At 43.8% G+C, this 24,033-nt stretch overlaps 1 protein-coding gene across 1 annotated transcript in view; it reads left to right on the top strand.

The window, feature by feature from the left end:
* PLD1 (phospholipase D1) overlaps window positions 1–24,033 on the top strand; it is a 134,891-nt gene that overhangs the window by 58,378 nt on the left and 52,480 nt on the right. Inside the window, exons 6-9 of the mRNA XM_045031116.1 lie at window positions 623–731; window positions 1,202–1,267; window positions 12,969–13,027; window positions 14,609–14,701. Coding sequence (XP_044887051.1) covers window positions 623–731; window positions 1,202–1,267; window positions 12,969–13,027; window positions 14,609–14,701 — 327 coding nt within the window. The remainder of the gene's footprint in view (window positions 1–622; window positions 732–1,201; window positions 1,268–12,968; window positions 13,028–14,608; window positions 14,702–24,033) is intronic.

The raw sequence follows: 24,033 nt of genomic DNA, 5'->3' as shown, positions 1-24,033 counted from the left end.
ATTTTATACAATCTGTTTTGCTAAACCGGTTTATGTAAAATCAGAATAATCCCGTAGTGTAGACGTACCCTCGGTTTCCCTTCCCAGTGACTCTAATGAGGTGCTCAGCAGTTGGCAGGACTGGGCCCAAGGACTGGGACAGACATAAAGAGAGTTGTGGAAAGAGGCCTGAGTGGTGGAGTGTTACAAAAGGATAGTTTGATATTGGCATGAGAAGACAATAGGAAGCTAGGGGGCAGTCGAGGAAACAAGAGTAAGGATTTTGGTGGGGTAGAGATGTGAAAGGCTAAGGATTAGTGAAACATAATGGTCCAATAACATGGTCCAAGTTCTCTTCTGCTTAAATAGGCAAAACTCATTTGAAGTCAGTGGATCTGTGGCCATTTGCATCAAAGGAGAATTTGGCCCACTATCCTCTGCTTTTTGCATTGTATTTTAGTTTGAATTGATTTGTACACAGTGATTTGTTAGACAATTTTACGCCTCCCCTTATCTTTCCTCACTACCTGTCCCTCATTTTATAATAAAGTTTTAAATAGAACATCAGGACTCTTGTGTCAGAGGAAAAGACGCTCACGTTCTACTGATCAGACAAATAATCTGGGATTTTTTTTTCTTCCAGTCACACAGTTAGAAGACAGACTATCAAAAGGGGAGAAGCGAGGCAGATGCCGAGTCTGCCACGCACGTCTGAGAACATGGTCCGAGAAGAACATTTTTCTAGTAGAAGAGTAAATGTCCTTTCTCCTTCTAAATACTTTGTTCAGAGATGTGGGTATGCTGGTAAAAGAGAGGCTATTGACATGTTGTGCTGTCCAACTTATTCTTGGGATTTTTCTGACTTTCACTATTGAGGACCAGCTTGTTTGCAGAGCTGTGTTCTGACCAAGTTCACATGCCTCTGTTTTGTTAGTAAATTCTTCTCCTTGGTGAACCGAAACTCTGCCAAATTTAGAGCCAAATTGTCCCTGCTCAGAAAGTGGAAGACTGCCTCAGGGAGCACTCTGCCAAGATCTGAGTTATTTCCCCTTTGTTGGGATATTGTGGCACAGTGGAGGGTGTGCTACATGCGTGTGGATTTTTTTTTTCATTTAGTCAGTGGCTTCTTATTGATTCTCTTCATGACTTCCTGTAGCTATATAATTAGATTTTTATAGTAATCCCTACATCCTATCTAAAGTTTTCATTGCTTGCATTGTAGAAACAACTGGAAGACTACTTGACAAAGATCTTAAAAATGCCCATGTACAGGAACTACCATGGAACGGTAAGTAGTGTGTACAATGGCTTAAGCAACAAATAAATGTTCTTTTCACATATAAGTATTTAACTGAGAGAAATAGATGCTGTAGTTTACTTTACTATTAAAAGCATTTTACAGCCATTTTTATTAGGGCAAATATCTTCTCCAGTGTCCAATTGTAAATCTGATTAGAACCAAATAAAATGCTGTACTATCAAGCTATTGGGGTGTCACAGCTACAACACATTGTGACAACCTGCTTGTTAACGGCAGTCTTGTGCAGACAGCTCATTACACAAGTAATATGACTGGCTTCTGATTGGTTCTGGGTAACATTTAAGATGTTTGGTTGGAGTCAGGGGCGGCGCCAGGCCCCAGCACGCCAAGCGCGTGCTTGGGGCAGCAAGCTGCAGGGGGCGCTCTGCCGGCGCTGTGGGGGCGGCAGGCAGGCTGACTGCCTGCCATGCATGGGGCGGCAAAATCCCTAGAGCCGCCCCTGGTTGGAGGTTCAAATGCCTAAATGATGGGGGCAGATGTTACCTTCACTTTGGGAATCTTGGGAACTTAACCTCATAGGGCCAAACTATGTTTTGGCTTATATCCCTTACAACCCCATTGACTTCAGCAAGTTTGTGTTGGTGTTAATAAGAAGAGAATTTGGCACCCTGGCTTCCCCAAGTAATTCACCCCCCTCCCCCCCCACAGGGCCGTGGTAATCTATATGTTCCCTCATTCCTACGAAATCTCATTGAAGTCAGACAGTTCATGTTATATCCAAAATTTGGCCCATATTGTGCAAGAATGTGTCTCCTGAAAGCCATGCTATGTACTTGGAGTTTCACCTCATTGACTGTCCAAATTTCTCACCTGGTAGTTGGAGGAGACTTTAGAGGCCATAACTGTATGTGAATACCATTCCTCTGGCATGGCCATTTATTTCCCCTTCTCCTGACCCCACATAAAGGATTTATTACTTCTCTTCTGTATCATCAGCAAAAAATGGTTTGTTGTAGAACTTACTGAATAAGCAGAGGGAGTTTATCCTTCTGAGCAAGACAAAACAATTGAGTACACTTGGTTTTAAAATGAGACAAACATAGACTCAACTTTACATCTTTAAGAGGGTATATCTGCTCACTATATGTACTGTTGTTTCACTGTTGCCAATGCCAAATGTATCGGTTATACAGGGCAAAAATACCCTCCCATGCTGGCCAATATGCTAATATTACAGTGGGAAATCTGCACCTCAGATGAACTGGCTGCCATTTTAAAAAGCTCTGCTGTTGTGGACAGTGGTGTATGTTGAGAGGGGGAGGTTTAATTCAGAGTATTTGGCATTGGATCCATTTTCCCACTGTCCTGTATTTTGTCAGATTTCTCTGATATTGTCTACTAATCTAACAACACCAGAGACAGGGCGTTAAGGGAAAAAATACTAAACATGCATCATCTGCACCCTGGGCTCTCTACAGGTAAAGCCCATGGACCATGAGCATCTGTGTTTCTCTCTCCAGTCTTCCTCCAGTGCAGCTCCTGTGACGGGTTCAGTCACAGAGATCCCCTTGGGACTGTCACCTGATGTGCTGAAATTACCTCTGAGTCCATTTTCCCTGCCAGCTTGGGACTCTAGAACCCTGCTTTATTGAGCCAGACATGCTAGCCTGCTGCAACACAGACCCAGGGTCTGGGAACCCCCCCACCCCCGCAAGAGCTGCAGACTTTAACTAAAAATAGCTCAGCAGATTACCTGTCTCCAGCACCCAGATCCACAGCTCCCAATGGGAGCCAAACCCCAAATAAATCCATTTTACTCTGTATAAAGCTTATACAAAGTAAATTCACAAATTGTTCACCCTCTGTATCGCTGATACAGAGATGCACAGCTGTTTGCTCCCCCAGGTATTAATCACTTACTCTGGGTTTATTAATAAACAAAAGTAATTTTATTAAGTATAAAAAGTAGGATTTAAGTGATTTCAAGTAATAACAGCCAGAACAAAGTAAGTCACAAAGCAAAATAAAACAAAACAGGTAATATCTCACCCTCAAAGATGTTCCAATAAGCTTCTTTCACAGACTAGACTCCTTCCTAGTCTGGGCCCAATCCTTTCCCCTGGTACAGTCTTTGTTAGATCCAGCAGACATCTCAGGTGGTAAGCAGGGGTTTTCTCATGACTGGCAGCCTCTTTTGTCCTGCTCCACCCCCTTTTATAGCTTTGACACAAGGCGGGAATCTTTTGTCTGTGCTTATCCCCGCCCCCGCCTCATCAATGGAAAAGTACAAGGATTAAGATGGATTCCAACATGGTCAAATGTCACTGTAAGACCCCTAGTCTCCATTCTTCCTGGGTTGGCCCACAGGTACACAGGAAGGCTTGCAGGTAAATAAACCATTTACAACCAATTGTCCTAGTCAATGGGACCCATCAAGATTCTAAACCACCATTAATGGCCCACTCTTTGCATTATTACAATAGGACCTCAGAGCAATACTTCATATTTCTAGCTTCAGATACAAGAATGATACATGCATACAAATAGGAGGAATATATTCAGTAGTTTATAACCTTTGTTATGATACCTTACAAGAGACCTTTTGCATAAAGCATATTCTAGTTACATTATATTCACACTCATAAGCATATTTCCATAAAACGTATGGAGTGCAACGTCACAGCTCCATTTTGTCCCTGTCCAGCAGAGACAGATATTGTTCTGAACGTACATTCTTAGAGTATTGGTTGGCTTTCAACTGATTTGACTTCTGTGAAGCACTCAGTGACAACTTGCCTTGTGATGTTGGCTGCACTGCTCAGTGCAACAGGTGGTGCAGTTAATGGGGAAAGAGAGATGCTGGGAACAAAACATTTATTAATTTATTTAAGATGATCATTCTCAGACCAGAGACAAAGCTGCAGATTTCTGATATTCACCTTAGACTAGTGTCTGTCCTTCTTACAATAGTACGGGTGTGTTGCTGTTCTTGTGTTGAAAAATCTGTCACTTGAAAACGGAGGGATGTGCTGCTTGTTTTGCTGCATGTGCAGATTTTGGCTCCTGAGTGTTAGGCTCTGCAAGTCCTCAGGCTGAGGTCCAGATAGATCTTTGGCTTGTAGATGTCTCCAGCTGAATTCTTTGCAAGTTCAGGCACGGGGCTAACTTGAGTGATTCATAAAGGCCAGATGACCCATGTGATTTATTGTCCCCTGAATCTTGTAAGGATCCTCTTCTTGCTAATCCAGTCACCCTAGAGGCGTTTTAACAACTGATCTGAACAATTCCATTGAATTCATTCCAGATATGCTTTTATCATGTATTTGTGGCTTGTGTGTTTTGTTCATTTGTATATAATTGGCTCAGCTTGGATGACATTGGAAAACCTAACCTGTAGCTCTTTTCCCCCTTGTTGCGGAGCTCAGGGCTATGAAGCGCGGTGAGATGTAAAGGGACTTATGTAATGTGTTGAATATACAATTTGTGTCTAAATGTTTTGCCCGCAAACTAGAAAATAGTATGTACCTAAACACTGTTTAGTGATATAACAAGGGCTGCACTCTTTGACTATGTAACCCTGAATGGGAAAGTTCATAACTGTCTCCTCAAATTTTTCTTAATGGAATATTTGTGTGTCTGCTGTTGTGGCAGGGTATTAGATATGGAGCTGGCAGCTAGTTGAGGATATAATTAATGTTGCCTGTTATGATAATCAGATACATCATGATAATCAGATACAGGTAATTGGGGCAGTTCGGCAAGGATGACTCAAATACCTTGTAAAGCCATTCTAGGGGCTTGATTTGAAGATAAATTGAGTTTAATTGCCTTTGAATCAGGACATATATGAGCTTGATAGTAAAAAGATTCCAAAATAACCCTAGTTTAAACCAATAAGTGTCCATGCAGCCTTTTGCACTGGCTTTACAAAATCAGTTTAAAATTACACTTCAAATTAATCCAGTGCAACAAGATAAACCTTGAATGAGTTTCACAGCTATACAATTAAAGAACACTTCACACACCCAACTATGGTTGCTATTTAAGGCTCTTATCCTGCAATTAGATCTGCTCGGGCAGACCCCTGCAGCCATGCAGAGCCCCACACTGCCAGATTTGATTACAGGACTGGGGTTTTGAACATGGAATTGTAGCAAACAAGAATAATATTAGAGGGGTAGCCGTGTTAGTCTGGTTCTGTAAAAGCAGCAAAGAATCCTGTGGCACCTTATAGACTAACAGACGTTTTGCAGCATGAGCTTTCGTGGGTGAATACCCACTTCTTCGGATGCAAGTGGTGAAGAACCACTTGCATCCGAAGAAGTGGGTATTCACCCACGAAAGCTCATGCTGCAAAACGTCTGTTAGTCTATAAGGTGCCACAAGAATAATATTTACATGTGTATTTAGCATAAAGCAATTTTTCTGTGTATGATAAAATTGGAACACTGTCCTAGAACAATGTTATTCTGAGCACTGGTGATGTAGTGTATTATTATGTTGCCAGAGCTACTAGTGAACTATTTGTTTTTATCATTTTTTTAAAAAAGCTAGAGCTGCAATGAAAAACAGACTTTGGAACTGCTGAATCCTACTTAAAAAGGCCATGTCATCTGAACAATCTTTCTTAAAATCTTGCATAAATATATCATAGGTGCGTGGTTCAGCAGGGGGGGAAAAGATGGTTAAAATGTCTTGTGTATCCACGTTGCACCTGTTGTTTAATTTTTCATAGCTCATTTGCTCTTCAGCTAATCTGCTATGTCTGTTTTTTCCCCCTACCTCTTGTAGGGGGAAAACTATCATTGAAACGTCAGCCCCCATCTCATAGTTAAAATATTTTGCTACAGATCACTGTGAAACCTGAGTGGGATGTCTGGTCACCACAACAACAGCTGGGTAGTGCAAGAATTCAAATGTAAAGGAGATGAAAGGGTACTGCTATCCTGCTATCCTCTATTTCAGTTTTCTTGGTGAATTATGAGATCCTCAGATTAAAGGCACTGTACCAGTAAAAGTATTTAACAAAATAATAATATTGATAATGATATCACATAATCATATTTTTCCATCTCATTAAATAACTTTTCCTGTAATCTACAGGATTTTTCCATATTGAAGCCCCAATCCTGCAAACACTTACCTGCTTAATTTTGCATATTTAAATAATCTGATCGAAGTCCAGTGTGACCACTCACCTGCATAAAAAGAAACACATGAGTTATGATTGGGGCCAAAAGGCCAAGCTTTGCCTTCTGATGCTCTCACAAGACATAGGATTTCATGAGACGTTGTGCACATACAGAACTATCAAGGGCTGTGTTTGTCCTGAAGGATCTCGTATGGCATTCGTATTTGGCTACCATCAGGAGCAGACCAGTCAGAGAGGAATGTGGTTCTGTGTTTGTGTTACTATGGATACCATTTTAAGGACTGGTTGGGTGGAGGGGACTGGCAGCTATAATGTAGAACAATATTTGCCTTTGATCTGGCAGTTCCAGGCAATAAAGTTAAGCAAATAAACTGTTACGTTTCCATCTGAGTGGTAATTTCTCATCATACCTGTTTTTCTTTTCCTTCTTTGAGCACAGTTAGTCTCTCACTTTCTCATTACTAAATGTTCCCCAAATAACAACCTACTTACTTTTCAGAGCAAATGGCCAAGATTTTCATAAGTGATTTTATGTGCTTTGGTATTTGGGTGCCCAATCCGAGAGGCCTTAAGGGGCCTAAGCTTTCGTGGGCTACAGCCCACTTCATCGGAGCTGTAGCCCACAAAAGCTGATGCTACAATAAATTTGTTAGTCTTTAAGGTGCCACAAGGACTCCTGTTCTTTTTGCGGATACAGACTAACACGGCTGCTACTCTGAAACTTAAGGGGCCTGATTATCAGTGGTTGGATCCTCTGCACCTTTCAGGAAGCTGAAAATTTGTCCCCAGAGCTGAGACTGCCTGAGGCCCAACTTAAGCACCATGTAAAGGGTTTTAAATGGTACATAGGCCTTGCACAGGCTGTGCCGAATTTCACCCACAGAAAAGAATGAACTATTCACAGATGGCAGAACCTGTTTCTTCTTCCTTACCCAGGACAGATAGTGAGAATTTGTGAATTCGAAACCTTGTGAACAAAACCATGAAATAATTAGTTCTCTTTGCTTCATAAAAATGACAAAATCATAGGAAAGCAGGAAATCAAGTATACAGATACTGACTCCTACTAAGAGCTAGTTTGTGTCCTTGGGCCACATAACCATGCATGAGAATAGGAGCCCTTTGACTCATCTCTGTGGCTGTGCTATCCCTGATCATAGTCATAGAATTTAAAGCCAGATAATCTAATCTCACCTCCTGCACAGTGGTGAGCTGGAGCCGGTTCCCACCGGTTCCCAAGAACCGGTTGCTAAAATTAGACCTCCGTGGAGAACCGGTTGTTAAAGGGCCAGGAGGTGGGCAAAGAACTCCAGTCCGCCGACTGGACCATCCTGTTGCTCCCAGGATTCCCAGCTGGGGAGCCTGAGGCTCCCCTGGCCCCTCCCCCACTTCCCCCAGCTGCAGCGTGGCCAGCCGCCGGCATCAGCTGGGCAGCTCAGCTGAGCTCGGGAAGAGTCCTGCTGCCGCTTTTTGAGCAGCCCGGCGTGTGTGTGTGTGTGTGTGACTGCTGCAAGCTCCAGGGCTGGCCGGAGGGGAGGGGGCAAGTGGGGCAATTGGCCCCACGAGGATGTTTCCTCCAGGCCCTCCCCCGCTTCCCCCACCCCGCAGAACCTCAGCATGGCCAGCAGCTGGGCAGCTCAGCTGAGCTCCTGAGTGGTCCTGCTGCTTTGAGCTGCAGGCAAGGGAACGGGGGGGGGAATGCGAGCTCCAGGGCTGCGGGGGCGGGGGGGCGAGGCAAGTGGGGCAATTTGCCCCAGGCCCTGCAGGGGCCCCCGGCCCCATGAGTATGTCTCCCTCAACCCCGGCCCCTCCCCTGCTCCCCCCCCCTTAAATCAGAACTTTTTATAGGGAACCGGTTGTTAAGATTTTGGCAGCTCATCACTGCTCCTGCATATCTTGGTTTGGAAGGATTAGATTTGTATTGGTGTATGTTGGTACACATCAATTTCAAACAAAAATGCAAACCAATGAAAAAATATTTCCACCAATAATCGTAATATACAAATAGATAAAATAAGAATAGTGCTGCTTGATAACTTATCAGAGTCAAAATCCAGTGATTTAGTCTTTTGAATTAGGCTTGTTAAAATGGATTAGCAAATGAATAGTAAAAGCAAGTACGATTTGTTGATTGAAGGATATTTACTTTGAATATTTGGATGTGTTGATTATTTGTGTTAATAGTTTATAAAACTTTAACTTTTTGAATTTCAACATCTGCTGTCACTAAATAATTGTCTGATGCCCTCCATTTCACATAACTGTGAACATTTACATCAGTAAAAATCTAAAAACGTGATTAAAATAAACATTGATATTATCTGTCAAAATTATAAAAATCAGATTCTGCCAAGGCTGTGTACGTCACAGGCCACCAACACCCACACTAAACCCCAAAACTGGAATTAGACTGAAATATTACAGCCCACAGGAAACTAGACTATTACGTGACACAGGCAGAGAATAGGAGGGACTGAGGTGCACCAGTGCTTGAGCCCCTCCAATGGCAGGAAATTGATTAAGTGAAACATACCCAGGTAATCCTGGCATGTGACCCATACCCACTTGATGCAGGGGAAGCTGAAAACCCCCAAGGTCACTGCCAATCGGCCCAGGTGGAAAATTCCTTTCTGACCCCACATATGGTGATTAGTTAGACCCTGAGCATGTGAGCAAGAACCAGCCAGCCAAGCCCCCGAGGAAGCGAAATAGAATGCTCAGTGCTACTCAGAGCACAGGTCTGCCCTGTCCAGTGTCCCTTCTCCAGCTGCAGCCATCTCTGATGCTTCAGAAGAAGGAGACAAAAGGCAACAACAATCCTAAAATACATGGCAGGGGGAGAAGGTGGAGAAATCCCTCCCTGACCTCTACGGGTGGCTGGCTAAAGCTCTGAAGCCTGAGCTTTTAGGACCATAAGATATCAACTGTACATGAGCCCCAGGGCTGGCAAGCTCTGCCCCCACCATCATAAGAAACCCTGATATACAATCCTACTCATCAATTTGGCGCTCTCTTAAAACGAACTAAATTGTTTGCTCCCACAGCTCTTATTGGAACGCGGTTCCAAAACCTCACTGCTCGGTTGGTTAAAAACCGTATTCTAATTTCTAGCCTGAATTTGTTCATGCCCAGTTCGTATCCATTTGTTCTTTTGCCAACATTGTTCTTTAGCTTAAATAACTCTTCACCCTCCCTGGCCTTTACACCCCTCCCCGCCATGTATGTTTTATATAGAGCAATTGTATCCCCACTCAGCCTTCTTTCTGCTAAACTAACTAAGCCAAGCTCTTCCACTCTCCTCTCATAAGATAGGCCCTTCATTCCCCAGATCATCCTAGTAGCTCTTCTCTGCACCTGTTCCAGTTTGAATTCATCTTTCTTGAACATGGGTGATGAGAATTGTACAGAGTATTCCAAATATTCTTATCAGTGTCTAGTACAATGGCATTAATACTACATTATCTCTACTGAAAATTCTTCACCTAATGCATCCTAGGATTGTATTTGCATTTCTTTGCAGCTGTATCACCTGGGTGGTTTGTGGTCATATTGTGATTCTCTACACACCCAAGTCTCTCTCTTCTTCTGTCTCTTCCAGCTGATAAGCCCCCAGTCTGAAGCAGAAATCCTTATGATTAGACCCTAAGTGCATGACCTTGCACTTTGTACTATTGAATTTCATCCCATTTCTGTTACTCTGGTCTTCAAGGTCATCCAGATCTCCCTGTATAATATTCTGATCCTCCTCTGTGTTGACGATGCCTCTCAACTGTGTATCATCAGCAAATTTCATTACCACTCTCCTACTTTTTGTGCCTAGGTCATTAATAAAAATATTGAATAAGATTGATCCCAAGATCGATCCTTGAGAACCTCTACTAGTAACCTCCTTCCAGTTCGATAATCCACTTTTCAACATAACCCGTTGCCTTCTCCCCTTTAGCCAGTTCCTTATCCACCTTACAATTCTTGTACCAATCCCAGTTTTTCCCCGTTTCACTAATAATTTCCCATGTGGTACCCCATCAAATGCTTTACTGACATCCAAGTATATTAGGTCTGCTACACATCCCTTCTAAAAAAAAAAATTTTTAAAAAGGTTTTCTGCCATTGCAGATGTGGTAATTTCCATTTCCATACACCGATTTCCATCAGCCCTCCGACCTTCATGCCATGTTCCATATTATCATCTGTATTAAAAACCGAGGCAAAGTATGCATTTCATTTTTGGGCCATACCTAGGTTAACTTTAATCTCCTTCCCATCCACTTTACATAGTGGGTTTAACCTCATCATTCCTTATTCCCTTTCTATTTATATAAGTAATAAACCTATTTTTTCTTTTTTTTTAAATTCAGCTTGACTTTTAGCAATTCTCTCTACATTTTCTAACCTCCAAGGTGTAGCTTTCTTTACTGATCAGTCCCCTTTTCCATTCTCTGTAGGCTCTCTGCTTATTCCTAATAGCCTTTTTGAGGTGGTCATTTATCCAGCTGAATCTGGGGTCTTTCCCTATGAGTGTTTTTTCCCCCCTTGCTTGGGTGCAAATTTCAGATAGTTTTCGTATAGTTGATTTGAAGAAATTCCAAGCCTCCTCCACATTTAAGTCCTTGAACTCTTCATTCCAGTTGACCTCTTTAACTCATTCCCTTAATTCCCAAAGTTTGCCTTTTTGAAATAATAATAATTAAAAAATCATAGTTGATGACCTGGTTTTGATTATCCTTCCATTTAATTTAAACTGAATCAACTTGTGATCACCTGATCCAAGGTTATTTCCTACAACTAGCTCTGCTATGATGTCACTGCTTACCAAAACCAAGTCTAAAATTGCGTATCACTTGTTGGTTCAGTGACCAGATGGCAGCTACAGGCCTGAGAGGACAGCAGAGCTGCCTGGCTGGGAGGGGAAGTTATGCTGTGCCCTACAAAAAGCTGTAGCAAAATACTCTCCCCGCCTCTGCACCAGGGCAGGAATGGAACTGTGTCTCTGAGTTGCAGTTTTTTGCTGGGACTCTTCCTGAAATGACACGGTTATACCCTGGCCTACAGGCTCATTCTAGCCCTAAGGGCCCAGATCTGTCTTTCTGTCATGTTGTGTCAGACTTCCTACAATTTGTGAGTAGTCCCACTGAGATCAATGCAACTACTTCATAGTTATTATTCCACATGAGAAATGGTGGCAGAATTGGAGCCTAGGATTGTTATGATCTGTGTCATGTCAAACCATTCACTGCTATTGATTTAATTTGTGGTTTGGAAATCACCGTTTTCTGCCTTATGGCATAGAGCAAAGCTAAAGTGTGGCTCTGAAGCTTGGGATGAGCTTTTCAGGCCAGGGGGACCGTGAAACCCTTATGTAGTGTTGGCCCCATGGGGATTTTCACCGTGATAAGGTTGTGCTCCTTTGCCAGTTCTGCATCTCCACTCCCTCTGGATCTAAGAGGTGAGCACAGCTATTGCAAAAGGGGCGTGATGTTATCACTGGTATTTTTCTGAATACATTCTGACCTTGGATGCATGTGGCTCCCGTTTATTTCTCATTGAGGTCAATTGCAGCTGTGTATGTGGATCTGAGATTTGAATTTAGCCCATTCAGCTCTGGATGGCAGCATATTTCATTAGAAAGTTAAGTTCTTCTTTCTGCCTCTTTGCTGCCAGATCAATTGAGAAAACCACCTCCTGCTTCCTCCCCCTGAGTGTTTGTGCACTTTGGCTAATTAACCCGATACAGACAAAGGAGAGTGGCTGAAATCTGTTTACCCCTGTATCACGTGGGTCAGATTCTGCTCTCACTTTCAACCCAGTGGTGAGAGACACTCTCTAACTGGATCTGAGACGATTAAGCAGCAGCAGCATATATGGCAGGAATGGCTTACTCTGCCAAGAAAGCCTGGTTGGTTGGAAGAGGGCTAGTTCTAGATTTTAATGCAGATATGGAGCTCATTGTCGTTAGTTTGCTAATGGCAAGAGGACTACACTTCGGCTTATCTGTATATTCTCCTGTGATCTCTCTGGATAACTTCAAGGTTTTTTGAATTGGGGTCAGTTGATGAACCCAAACATTTTACATGAGATTACAACTCTGATACTTAACAGACTTCTAGTTTATGTTAGCAGTTTTTGTCTGTCCATTTAGTCACTGGCCTTTTGGTGGAGCCAACTGGCATGAGGCAGACACACATCTAGTGGAAACTGAACTGAGTCTACGAACTCTCTTCACATAGGTCACCAGACACTTATCAAGCAATGGTAAATTTTGTCATTACTGATGTGAACTGAATTTGAATCAGTGACCTACAGGTGATGGTTCCAATGGGTTTTTACCAAGCCTCTAAATAACCACATATAATGTCCCATAAAATCTGATTTTGGTTGTTTTGGTCATGTTCATTAAAGGCCTGATCCAAAACACATACATTTCTGTTGACTTCAGTGGGTTTGGGATTGAGCCCTAAAAAAGATGTTCCCACCTTTTCCTGCTGATGAATTATTTTCGCTGTCAGTGTTGTTTTTCCAAGCAAACTGATTTTGGGAGTCCAAAATATAAACAATGGGGAACTTTTTATTTTCCAGATGGAATTCATTGGTGTAAGTCAGCTGTCATTTATCCATGATCTAGGACCAAAGGGCATGTAAGTTGAATTTTATTTCTTTGTGTGAGTCACATTTCATCAAGAGCGTCATTTTATAAAGAGAGACTGTCCAAATTGGTAGCTTTCCTGCCAAGCTAGCAATTAATTTGGGAACATCTTATCTTCTATTATTATTCACAAGAGGCCATTACAACTGTGGAAATAATAATGAATGTAAAAGGCAGAACACATCTCATTGCCAGACTCACAGGGCCAAATTCATCCTGTCATTGACTGGAGTTGCGTCAAATAACAATATGGCCCAATGCAAACAACTAGAGCAATGTTCAGTCCCTGTCATAACATGCTTACAGCACTGGTTAGTTTTTTCATGTCACCATCATACAAGAAATAGAGTGCACTGAAATCAAGAAAGGTCCATTTTTTTTCTTGAAACTTCCCAACGTTTCCAAAGTTTCCTTGAGCCGGAGGTTGACACTTAATTCCTTTCTTTTGAACACTATTAAATAGAAACTATGTTGTTTCGATTACCACCAAAAGTGTCTGTTGCTTTTGTAAACGGCCTCGCAGGCAGTAGTGAAACTTTCTTCAGGTTATTTGGATGGAACATGGGTGTTTGAAATGCAGTGATTCCAGGCATCCAGTGTTATAAACAGGGAAGGATTTGACAGTGGGCAAGAAGGATGGAAGCTTTTCTGTGTTAGGCCCTCTCACAGATTTAAGAGCTCTTCACCACATTGACATTCTCAGACTAAGGGCACATCTTCACTGGCAACGAGAAAACTTTAAGGTGGCTTGGGTAGTCGCGGCACAGTGCTGGGAGAGAACCACCACCACATGGGGTGTAGCTACCAGCGCTGAGCGCTGGTGCACTCACTGTCTATACTGGCACGTTACAGCGCTCAAACTTGCAGCGCTCAGGGCAGTGTTTTTTTCACACCCCTGAGGGAGAAAGTTGTAGCGCTGTAAAGTGCCACCGTAGACAAGCCCTTAAGCTTGTAGTGTTTCAGTCTGCGCTGCAGCCCTTAGCTCGAACTCATTCCTGTTGTGCACAGAAGTGATTCTCGCTTTCCCTGCCACGTGGGAGGGTAGGTTGGATGTATCTTCTATTCACCTTCTCCTCCATGCCCTTCATTCTGCCCCCTCACCCTCCCTGGTGCTGCTCATTCCCTGTTTGCACCCTAGATGCCTCTTTGCCCTCAGTTCATTTGTAAGCGGAGACTTTACCCTTAGTCCTTCTTACTGCTGGCAGGGTATTTATTACAATACCACTGCTGTGACTGTGGGTTCAGTTCATTTGCTGGATGTACGATAGAGTTAGGTTCAAGTCACCCACTGCTTGGGAGGCGGATGAAATGTCTGAGGCGCAAGGAGAATAAGAGAGACGACCTGGCAATAGAAAATGAGAGAGAGGTGAGCCACTTCTGCTCCATTCTGCCCATGCCACCCCCATGAGGTGAAAGGGGTCAGACAGGTGTCACAGTGCTGTGTTTGACCTCGCCTACGTACCTCCAGGTCAGATTCCTCCAGTCCATATAGCTTCATCTAGGGATAAATTAATAAGCTGTGTATGCATGTATCAAATTTGCCATTTATTTGTCATCTTTACATTTGTTTCAGAGAAGGTATGATCATGAAACGATCAGGAGGCCACAGAATACCCGGTCTGAACTGCTGTGGGCAAGGAAGGGTCTGCTATCGATGGTCCAAAAGGTACTGTAGAAGGGGGGGTTGTCTCTTTGGTGGCTTTTTACCTACTAGAAAGACAAGTTGTGTGACCTCATGTCTTTTCTTGCAGAGGTTCTCAACCTTTTCCTTTTTGAGGCCCCCACAACATGCTATAAAAACTCCATGGCCCACCTGTACCACAATAATTGATTTTCTGCATATTAGGGGATAGCAAGCAGGGCAGTTGCCTGGGGCCCCATGCTACAAGGGCTCCCACGAAGCTACATTGCTCAGGCTTTGGCTTCAGCCCTGGATGGTGGGGCTCAGGGCCCTGGGCTTCAGCCCCATGCGCAGGGCCGTCCTTAAGCATATGCAGCATACGTGGCTGCGTAGGGCACATGAAAATTTGGGGCACCCCTGGGGCTTAGTGTCCACCCTCCCTCCTGTTCCTATCCCTGTTCTGATCCTTCCTGCAGGCTCCCACCACTAGCTGCTGCAGCCTGTTGAGTCTTCCTCTGGAGAGGATCTAGTAACTTAAAGGTGAAAAAACCTTCCAGACCTATTAGCACAACACTGAACCTGTTAAAGAGCCATTCAAGTAGTAATGAAGCCATTTAGCAGGCATTTGCCAACCCCCAGCTATATACTGTCAGTTTCGGAATGTACTGACAAAAACAGTTGCGCATGACTGTAATATTTACTCAGAACATGTTAGTCTACAGGATCTTAGTTTAAAATTTGCTTTAAAAATATTTCATGAGTGTGTTGCTGAAGATGATAAAATCACATCTCTAAAAAATCCTTGCATAGATTTTTAGATGCACAATCTGAGTATTCATCTTTAGCCTTAAATGCTTGATCTTTAGACATATCGTTTTAAAATAAATCCTTCAAAGGACCACCTTATCTAAAATACACATTTTAATTATTATAGTACAAAAAACTTGCTTCAAAGCCTTCCTGTCCTTTCTGTCCATCCCTTTCTCCCTTCACCCCCTGTTGAAGAGAGCCCTTAAAGGGACAACACCCCTTTCCTTTCTTTACTTCTGACTATTTGATGAACTAGTTTTAAGAGAACCCTCCAGCAAAATCAGTACTTTAGTAAGATATAAAATCCTTTGTTATGCCCAAAATATTTGGAAACATATTTTTTAAAGTTGGTGAAATTTCATAAACATATCTACTGTTATGGTGATCACATAAAGTAAATTAGTGTTCTCTTTTTCTAAAAGCAATGAACATTGTTATGAACACACCAAACCTCTGTGACTGATTAATTTTAATCAATTTCTTTGTTTCAGTGAGTTAAATATGTAGTAATCTAGAATGATTGCTTTATGAAGGCTTAAGAGTACATTTAAAATATAAAAGCAGCTTAGAAATACCGATTAAGAAAATGTAAAACAGAGAAGAGCTGCATCATGTATTCCATAATATTCAATGTTGTATTCAGCAGGACAGCTGACTTGCCCTTACTACAAAGTTTTTGCAAATAAATCTCTGACAAACTTCAGGGTATATCACAAAACCCGTGACTGACATTTTTTATTCCCAAGTTTAGTGCTTTTAATTAGATACCTTGTTCTGCATGTCCAGTCTTCATCTTCTGGCATGCAGTGGAAAACATGCTCCATTTTCTTTAGAAAGAAATTGCAGAAGAGTGTTTTTTCCAAATGTCATTTGCTTCATTTGGGTTCAGGGATTTGGCTGGAAGGGGGTGATCAGGGAGGGGCAGGGAAGAGAGGAGGGAGACAGTAGGGAGAGGGCAGGGCCTGGGCAGAGCAGGGGTGGGGCCTGGGCAGAGTAGGGGTGGAGTATAGGCAGGGCCCCAGGTGGGCTAGAGAGCTAGCCATCCCAAGCGGCAGCTTCATCCACTGCCCATGAGAGCTGGTAAGAGCGGGTTGGCTCCCGCACACCCAGCACACGCTGCAGTCTCCTTAGGCAGCGGCAGTATTCATAGAGCCGAATGCGCCAGCAGTGCGCATTCTGCGCGAGGGAGAGGGTATGGGGGTCTCTGCGGGGAACTGTGACTCTCTGCCAGGCCAGGCGGCTTGGTATCCTTTGATGCCTCGTCGTTTCCCCACCACCACCGCACACACACACCCAGGCTGCAGTTGGGCAGAGGGGCACCAGTTTAATAATACTGTGTAGGGCCCCATAAATCCTAAGGACGGCCCTGCCCATGGGGGTGGGAGGGCTTTGGCTTTCTATCCTGGGCCCCAGTGAATCTAATGCTAGCCTGCTTGGCAGCCCCGGTGAAACCTGCTCACGGCTCCCCAGGGGGACCTGGACGCCCGGTTGAGAACCAGGGTTCTATTGGACCAATTTCTGTTGATGAAAGAGACAAGCTTTCACGCTCCCCGGAGCTTTTCTTCAGGTCTGGGAGAGGTAATGAGAGTGTCACAGCTAAATACAAAGTAGAACAGATTGTTAAGCATAAGGAGTTAACAAGTTGCAAGAAACCATTCAGAATGAGGTGGGCCATTAACACTTCTGCAGTTACAGGACAAAGGAGAGTTACAAAGAGGGTTTCAGATTGTTGCAATGAGACATAGAATTCGTCTCTATTGAGTCCATGCTTTTTGGTGTCTAGCAGAGTTATGAATTTGAAGCTCTAACTTATTAGTTGTTCTAGACCATGTACTGAATGTAAATAGAACAGGAGTACTTGTGGCACCTTAAAGACTAACAAATTTATTTTAGCATGAGCTTTCGTGAGCTGCAGCTCACTTCTTCGGATGCAGCTCACGAAAGCTCATGCTAAAATAAATTTGTTAGTCTTTAAGGTGCCACAAGTACTCCTGTTCTTTTTGCGGATACAGACTAACACGGCTGCTACTCTGAATGTAAATAGTCTCACTCACATTTCCTACACATAAGGTTGTAAAACTGTCATTCTTTCTATAACTTGAGATTTCAACAAAACTACGGAAACCTCTGTGTATTGTGACAAAGTTCCTCCTCTACCTTGGTGGGTCCTGCGCTTACTGGCGGATTTGCTCGCCTCAGAGATTTTCCCCTCTGGTTGAACCCACAGTCTGGGTCAACCCCTCCTGTGTCTGATCAGGAGTTGGGAGGTTTGGGGGGAACCCGGGCCCGCCCTCTACTCCAGGTTCCAGCCCAGGGCCCTGTGGATTGCAGCTGTCTATAGTGCCTCCTGTAACAGCTGCATGACAGCTACAACTCCCTGGGCTAGCAAAGAGTCCTGTGGCACCTTATAGACTAACAGACGTTTTGGAGCATGAGCTTTCGTGGGTGAATACCCACTTCGTCGGATGCATGTAGTGGAAATTTCCAGGGGCAGGTATATATATGCAAGGAAGAAGCAGGCTAGAGATAACGAGGTTAGTTCAATCAGGGAGGATGAGGCCCTCTTCTAGCAGCTGAGGTGTGAAAACTAAGGTGCCACAGGACTCTTTGCTGCTTTTACAGATCCAGACTAACAGGGCTACCCCTCTGATACTTAACTCCCTGGGCTACTTCCCAATGGCCTCCTCCAAACACCTTCTTTATCCTCACCACAGGACCTTCCTCCTGGTGTCTGATAATGCCTGTAATCCTCAGTCCTCCAGCAGCACCCCCTCTCGCTGTCAGCTCCTTGCGCCTCTTGCTCCCAGCTCCTCACACGCGCACCATAAACTGAAGTGAGCTCTTTTTTAAACCCAGGTGCCCTGATTAGCCGGCCTTAATTGATTTTAGCAACTTCTTGATTGGCTGCAGGTGTTCTAATCAGCCTGTCTGCCTTAATTGTTTCCAGAAAGTTCCCGATTGTTCTGGAACCTTCCCTGTTACCTTACCCAGGGAAAGGGGACCTACTTAACCTGGGGCTAATATATCTTCCTTCTCTCACTCTCCTGTAGCCAGCTGGCCTGACCCTGTCACAGTATTCATAGATTTTTTTTTTCAAGGTCAGAAGGGGGCCATTAGCTCAACTAGTCTGACCTCCTGCCTAGCACAGGATGGCTTTGGTTTTTCTCTAATGTTTAATTCACAACAGAAATTACATGCCAGCTCCCCATGTGAAACGAGATTGTGTAGCACTCATCCAGCAGAAATGGCAGTCCTGTCAGCCCCTGCTCTCTCCCGTGATGAACTGTCGAGGTGATGTGTTGTTACTGCACGTGGAAGTTTCGGTTCAGTTTACCATACCTTTCTGATTAAAAAACCCGAACCAAATTAATTGGAACATTGTCCAGGCTGCACTCACCAGTGGATTAAATCAGACCTGAACCACAACAGTAAAGAATCCTCTCTGATGCAATTAACCCCAAGGAGAAAGATGTCACCTCCTTTGTGTTTCCCCCACACGTTTTGAAAGGAGTCCTACAGAGGCCTGAGCTGTGTTGTGTTGAAGAGAATTACTGGATGGCAGGTTTTTGATCCAGTTTAATTGATTTAAGAAATCAAGACAAAGGGCCAGATTGTGCCCGTCTGCTTTGTGGATACATAAGGCAGAGTGGGGGGAGGAGGCACAAGAAGCCACCTCACACTTGCCCCGCTTCACACAGTAACCTGGCCTAATTGTAGTCCCTGTGCTCGCGCAGGTGCTGGAGCTGACTGCTTCTCCCTGCCTATACCCACAACCCACTCCAAAGGGGGCAGAGAGGGGTGCCCCCCCCAATCCAGCAGGGCACAGAGAAAGATGCCTACAGTGCCAGCCTAACAGATAAGTCAGGGGGCAGTCTCTATTGCCTGCCATGCACTGGAGAGATCCCTCCTATGGGATGGTTGACTGGAGGGCTGTTCTGCACTTTCCCCGGCTCAGGGCTGTTCCTGTCAGGCAGAACTCTGCCCACCGTAAGTAATGGCTCTGGTCGCTGGCTGCCATCAGCAAAGGCAACAAGTGTATTAATTATTTACGGACAGTTGCAGCGGGGGAGGTCTAGTTGGATATTAGGAAACAGTATTTCACTGGGAGGTTGGTGAAGCACTGGAATGGGTTACCTAGGGAGGTGGTGAAATCTCCATTCTTAGAGGTTTTTAAGGCCCGGTTTAACAAAGCCCTGGCTGGGATGATTTAGTTGGTGCTGGTTCTACTTTGACAGGGGGTTGGACTAGATGACCTCCTGAGGTCCCTTCCACCCTTAATCTTCTATGATTCTGTGAGCACATTCTTCAGTCATTGGTCCTCTCCTGTCACATGTGTTAAAAGCCCCCTTCCCCCTGGCATAATGATAGTCCCTGTACTCCCTCAAGTGCTGTGGCTCACTGCTCACTGCTCCTGCCTGACCTCCCTGCTCCAGAAGTACAAACCACTGCAAAGGAGCACAGAGACCTCCAGCACATCAAATAGAGGAGGAGAAGCAAGTTTTACAACTGAGCAGTGGAACAAGGAGTGGGGCAAGAGTTTGTTTTATGCATTGGTACCCCAGATATATTATGAGTAGCTGAAAAGACCCACAGTTCACTAAACAAAATGGTATGAAACTGAATTTAAAATACTCTTCCATCAGCCTAATCTGTTCTTAAAGATATATATATATATTCTTAACATACATGAACTTTCCATACAAATATTAATAAATCTTACAGATTTCCCTCTTGTTATGCTTATCTGAGTATTTACTTTGTTCAGATTCCAAAAGCGATGCCCACACATTAGAAAATCTACTCAACCTGATATAAGGCTGCCTGTCATTTTTCTTGTTGAAAGAATTTCTCAGACTTTATATCACTGTCCTACTAATGTTGAGGCATCTACCCTTTTCCAAAATTGAGTTACGGCACAGATGGTTGCTAGAAGTAACTGTAATATCAGTGAGTCTTTTCCTGATTCAATAACCTCCTTTGGACTGTAACCTAATAGAACCACTGCAAGTTTAGTGAGTAGGCTAACATTAGCTATCTCGAAAATTCTGTTTACTATTTTCCCACAAAATACAATTATTTTAAGGCATTCCCACCATAAATATAAGAAGGTCCCTCTTGCTCCATATCCTCTTCAACAGTTATGACTCCCTTTTTTAATATTTCCTTAGCTTAAATAGAGTGAAGTGACATTGACAAAGTATTTGGTAATAATTTTCATGAAAGGTTACACAGATAGATGAGGTTTTGGTCTTCTTCCAAATATGTTGCTCATTCCTCCAAAGTTCTATCTGGTTTTTAGTATTCTTTGCCATTTTTCCATAAATGCAGTCTTGATCCATCAGGGACAATGCATATACCATGCAGAGATCAGCCTCTTTGAAGCCATGCATCATGTTTACTTCTGTAATGAGTCTATTTTCTACTCCGTGGTACAGAAATAGTTTAAGTACACTCTTTGGGGTGGGAATTATCTCTATTAATTATATGCATATGTACTTCCTAGCATGAGGAAGCCCTGATCAAGACCTCTAGTAACCATAGAGACTACCATAACATATGTATATAAATAAACTAACAATAATATTACAAAGAGAGTATATTTGTAGATCTGGACCATCCTGAAGAAATTAGATTTTTATATAGTTTTCCGTATTTATCAAAACACCCAAGCCTAGGGTGTATTTTGTTAGAAGAGAATAATTAATGAATTAATTAATTTGTGGTTGAGCTCTGAAATATGTCTGTGAAAATGGCATTGTGCGGTTCTATGTTTTTTTTAATAATTTCCAGATCAAATCTGCACAGTTAAGTTGTTTGTTTTATTTCCCTAACTGCCAGCTTTACAAATTCAACCAGGATCTGAAAATCAAGCTGATTTCTTTCCTCCTTGTTCATCATCACCTGTAATAAAGGTTCTGTGCTGTAATTGTACAGGGCCACCTATACAACTCCATTGTCCTCAATGGGCTTGCACTTATTGGAACTTAGTACACAGTTCTTTGATGATGTGATGCACAGGAAGGTATAGAATCCAGTTCACCTCCTCTTGTCCACGTTGGCTCTGCGATGAATACTTATTTCTGTCAAAGCAGCAAAGAGTCCTGTGGCGCCTTATAGACTAACAGACGTATTGGAGCATGAGCTTTCGTGGGTGAATACCCATGTCGTGGGATGCATGTGATTTCTGTCATTAGACTACACTGATATACACATGTGGAGCAGACTTGCTAAGTAAGAAGGTTCTGGTTTTATAATCATCTTTCAGAGTCATTGCTGTTTGGATTCATAAAAACTAAACTCAAAATGTGAATTACTCAATTTGGGTTTTCTTTTTTTGGCAAACATTTCATGGCCGATCCATGGTCCCCATTCTTAAATCAGTCTCTCCAGTGCCTCTCCTTAAGTACTAAAATTGTCCTGAGTCAGATTTTCCATGCTTGATACTCCTTGCCACTGGTGGATGCACTAAGTTGTTTAAGCAGCAAAGAATCCTGTGTCACCTTATAGACTAACAGACATTTTGCAGCATGAGCTTTCGTGGGTGAATACACGTTTTGTGGGTGAATACACGTTTCGTGGGTGAATACACGTTTTGCAGCTCATGCTGCAAAACGTCTGTTAGTCTATAAGGTGCCACAGGATTCTTTGCTGCTTTTACAGATCCAGACTAACACGGCTACCCCTCTGATACTAATTTGTTTAGTTCCAAGTAGTTAAAAGTGCTGCGTTAAAGTTTTGTGATTCCCAGCTCTTTCCTCTGTCACTGACAAACACCAGACTGTCCTTAATCACATCACAAAGCCCCTATTCAGTTCACTATGAAAACATGATGCAAAGATCTTTTTCTGAATGTAGTGCGACCCTGTTACAATGAAATCATTGTTTTTACCGAACGGCTTCACTACAAGTGGCAGTGCTCTATAACCCTAGTTACTCTTTTTGCATGTTATGGTGCATTGGGATGTTTATTCATTCTACTTCACTGTTCGCGTCGTTTGAGGTATGCAAAAGCATTATACGTTGGGTCTGTTGTAATGTCATGTGGCTGAGGAATCCCGGGAGTTCAGCTGTAATTTCCAACTTGGTTGTGAGGCCAGTGCCTCATTACAAGCACATTGAGCACACTCTGGCTTGTAAGAAAGACAGTGCTCCTTCTTGTAAAGGCTGCTTTACAAGTCAGCAGAGCCGCCTGTGTTTCTGGTCTGTTTTCATTATCAAAATGTATGCGAGACCCATGGAGTCTGTGAGCGAGGGAGCAGGGGTCCCCTGATTTTATGGGGGGCCCCAAATTTGATGTGAGAGTGGGGAGTCTGTTGTTATCTACAATGTTGATTACTATGGCTAGTCTTAGGGAAGGGGGACGTGAAAAGAAAAGCACAGAGTCCCCAATAACAACCTCTTTAGAGCCCCCATATTCCTAAAGCTGGCCCTGACTGTGCCCTGTTACTATGTGATGAGCCAGGGCCGGCTCTAGGATTTTTGCCGCCCCAGCAAAAAAAAATGTTGGCCTCCCCGCCTTTTTTTCGTGCCCTTGCCCCGGCCCCACCCCACTCCACCCCTTCCAAACCCCTTCCCCAAATCCCCAGCCCCACCTCCTCCCCCGGGTGTGCCGCATTCCCCCCTCCCATTGCTTCCTGGGGGCCCCCGTGACCTCCCACCCTAGCTCACCTCCGCTCCGCCTGCTCCTCCGGGTGCGCCGCCGCTCCGCTTCTCCGCCCTCCCTCTCAGGCGCGTTCAGGGGAGCAGGCGGAGCGGAGGTGAACTAGGATGGTGGGGCACAGGAAGTAATGGAGGGTAGAGGAACCGCTTCCTGCTCCAGCTCACCTCCGCTCCATCACCGCCATCTCCCCGAGCGCCCCGCCGCTCGGCTTCTCCTCCCTCCCAGACTTGCTGTGTGAAACAGCTCACGCGCAGCAAGCCTGGGAGGGAGGGAGGGGGGAGAAGTGGAGCGGTGGTGGCGCGCTCAGGGGAGCAGGCAGAGGCAGAGCAGAGGTGAGCTGGGGCAGTGGGTGCACTTTTTCCCCATGCCTATGATGGCTGGCGCCAGAATGCCGCCCCTAGAAATGTGCCGCCCCAGGCACCTGCTTGTTTTGCTGGTGCCTGGAGCCGGCCCTGTGAAGAGCGTCGTGCTCAGAAAACTAACCTGGGAGCACTGCACAATTTGAACATGGAACAATGGAACTGAATTGGGCCCAGCAACATAACACTTCAGGATGCCATGAAAGATACAGTCATTAATATGTCTTTGCAATTGGTTTAAAAATACTTTCTCTTTCCTTGTACATTAATTTGTATGAACAAAGATCTGGACTAAGGCCATGTGAGTGATTCACTTGTGTGGGAGGGAGGGAGGATGTTAGGCACATCATTCATATATATGTATACAGAGAGGGCAAATATATTGGACACTGACAGGGAAATATTTTTTCCAGAGTGCTCAAGGGCTGTGGTGCTCCCACACAACCTGCTAGTCATTTCTCATCTTGTTTTTTTTACTGTGATGCCTGTTACTTGGCAATGAAACCTTTCCAAAATGTCCTCTTTGTACACTTTCCATTAGCTTTAAT

This window comes from Mauremys mutica, chromosome 9, assembly GCF_020497125.1.
Source record: "Mauremys mutica isolate MM-2020 ecotype Southern chromosome 9, ASM2049712v1, whole genome shotgun sequence".
Classification (NCBI taxonomy): Eukaryota; Metazoa; Chordata; order Testudines; family Geoemydidae; genus Mauremys; species Mauremys mutica.
Note: the sequence above shows the minus strand (reverse complement) of the source record. Positions and strands in the feature narration are given on the sequence as shown.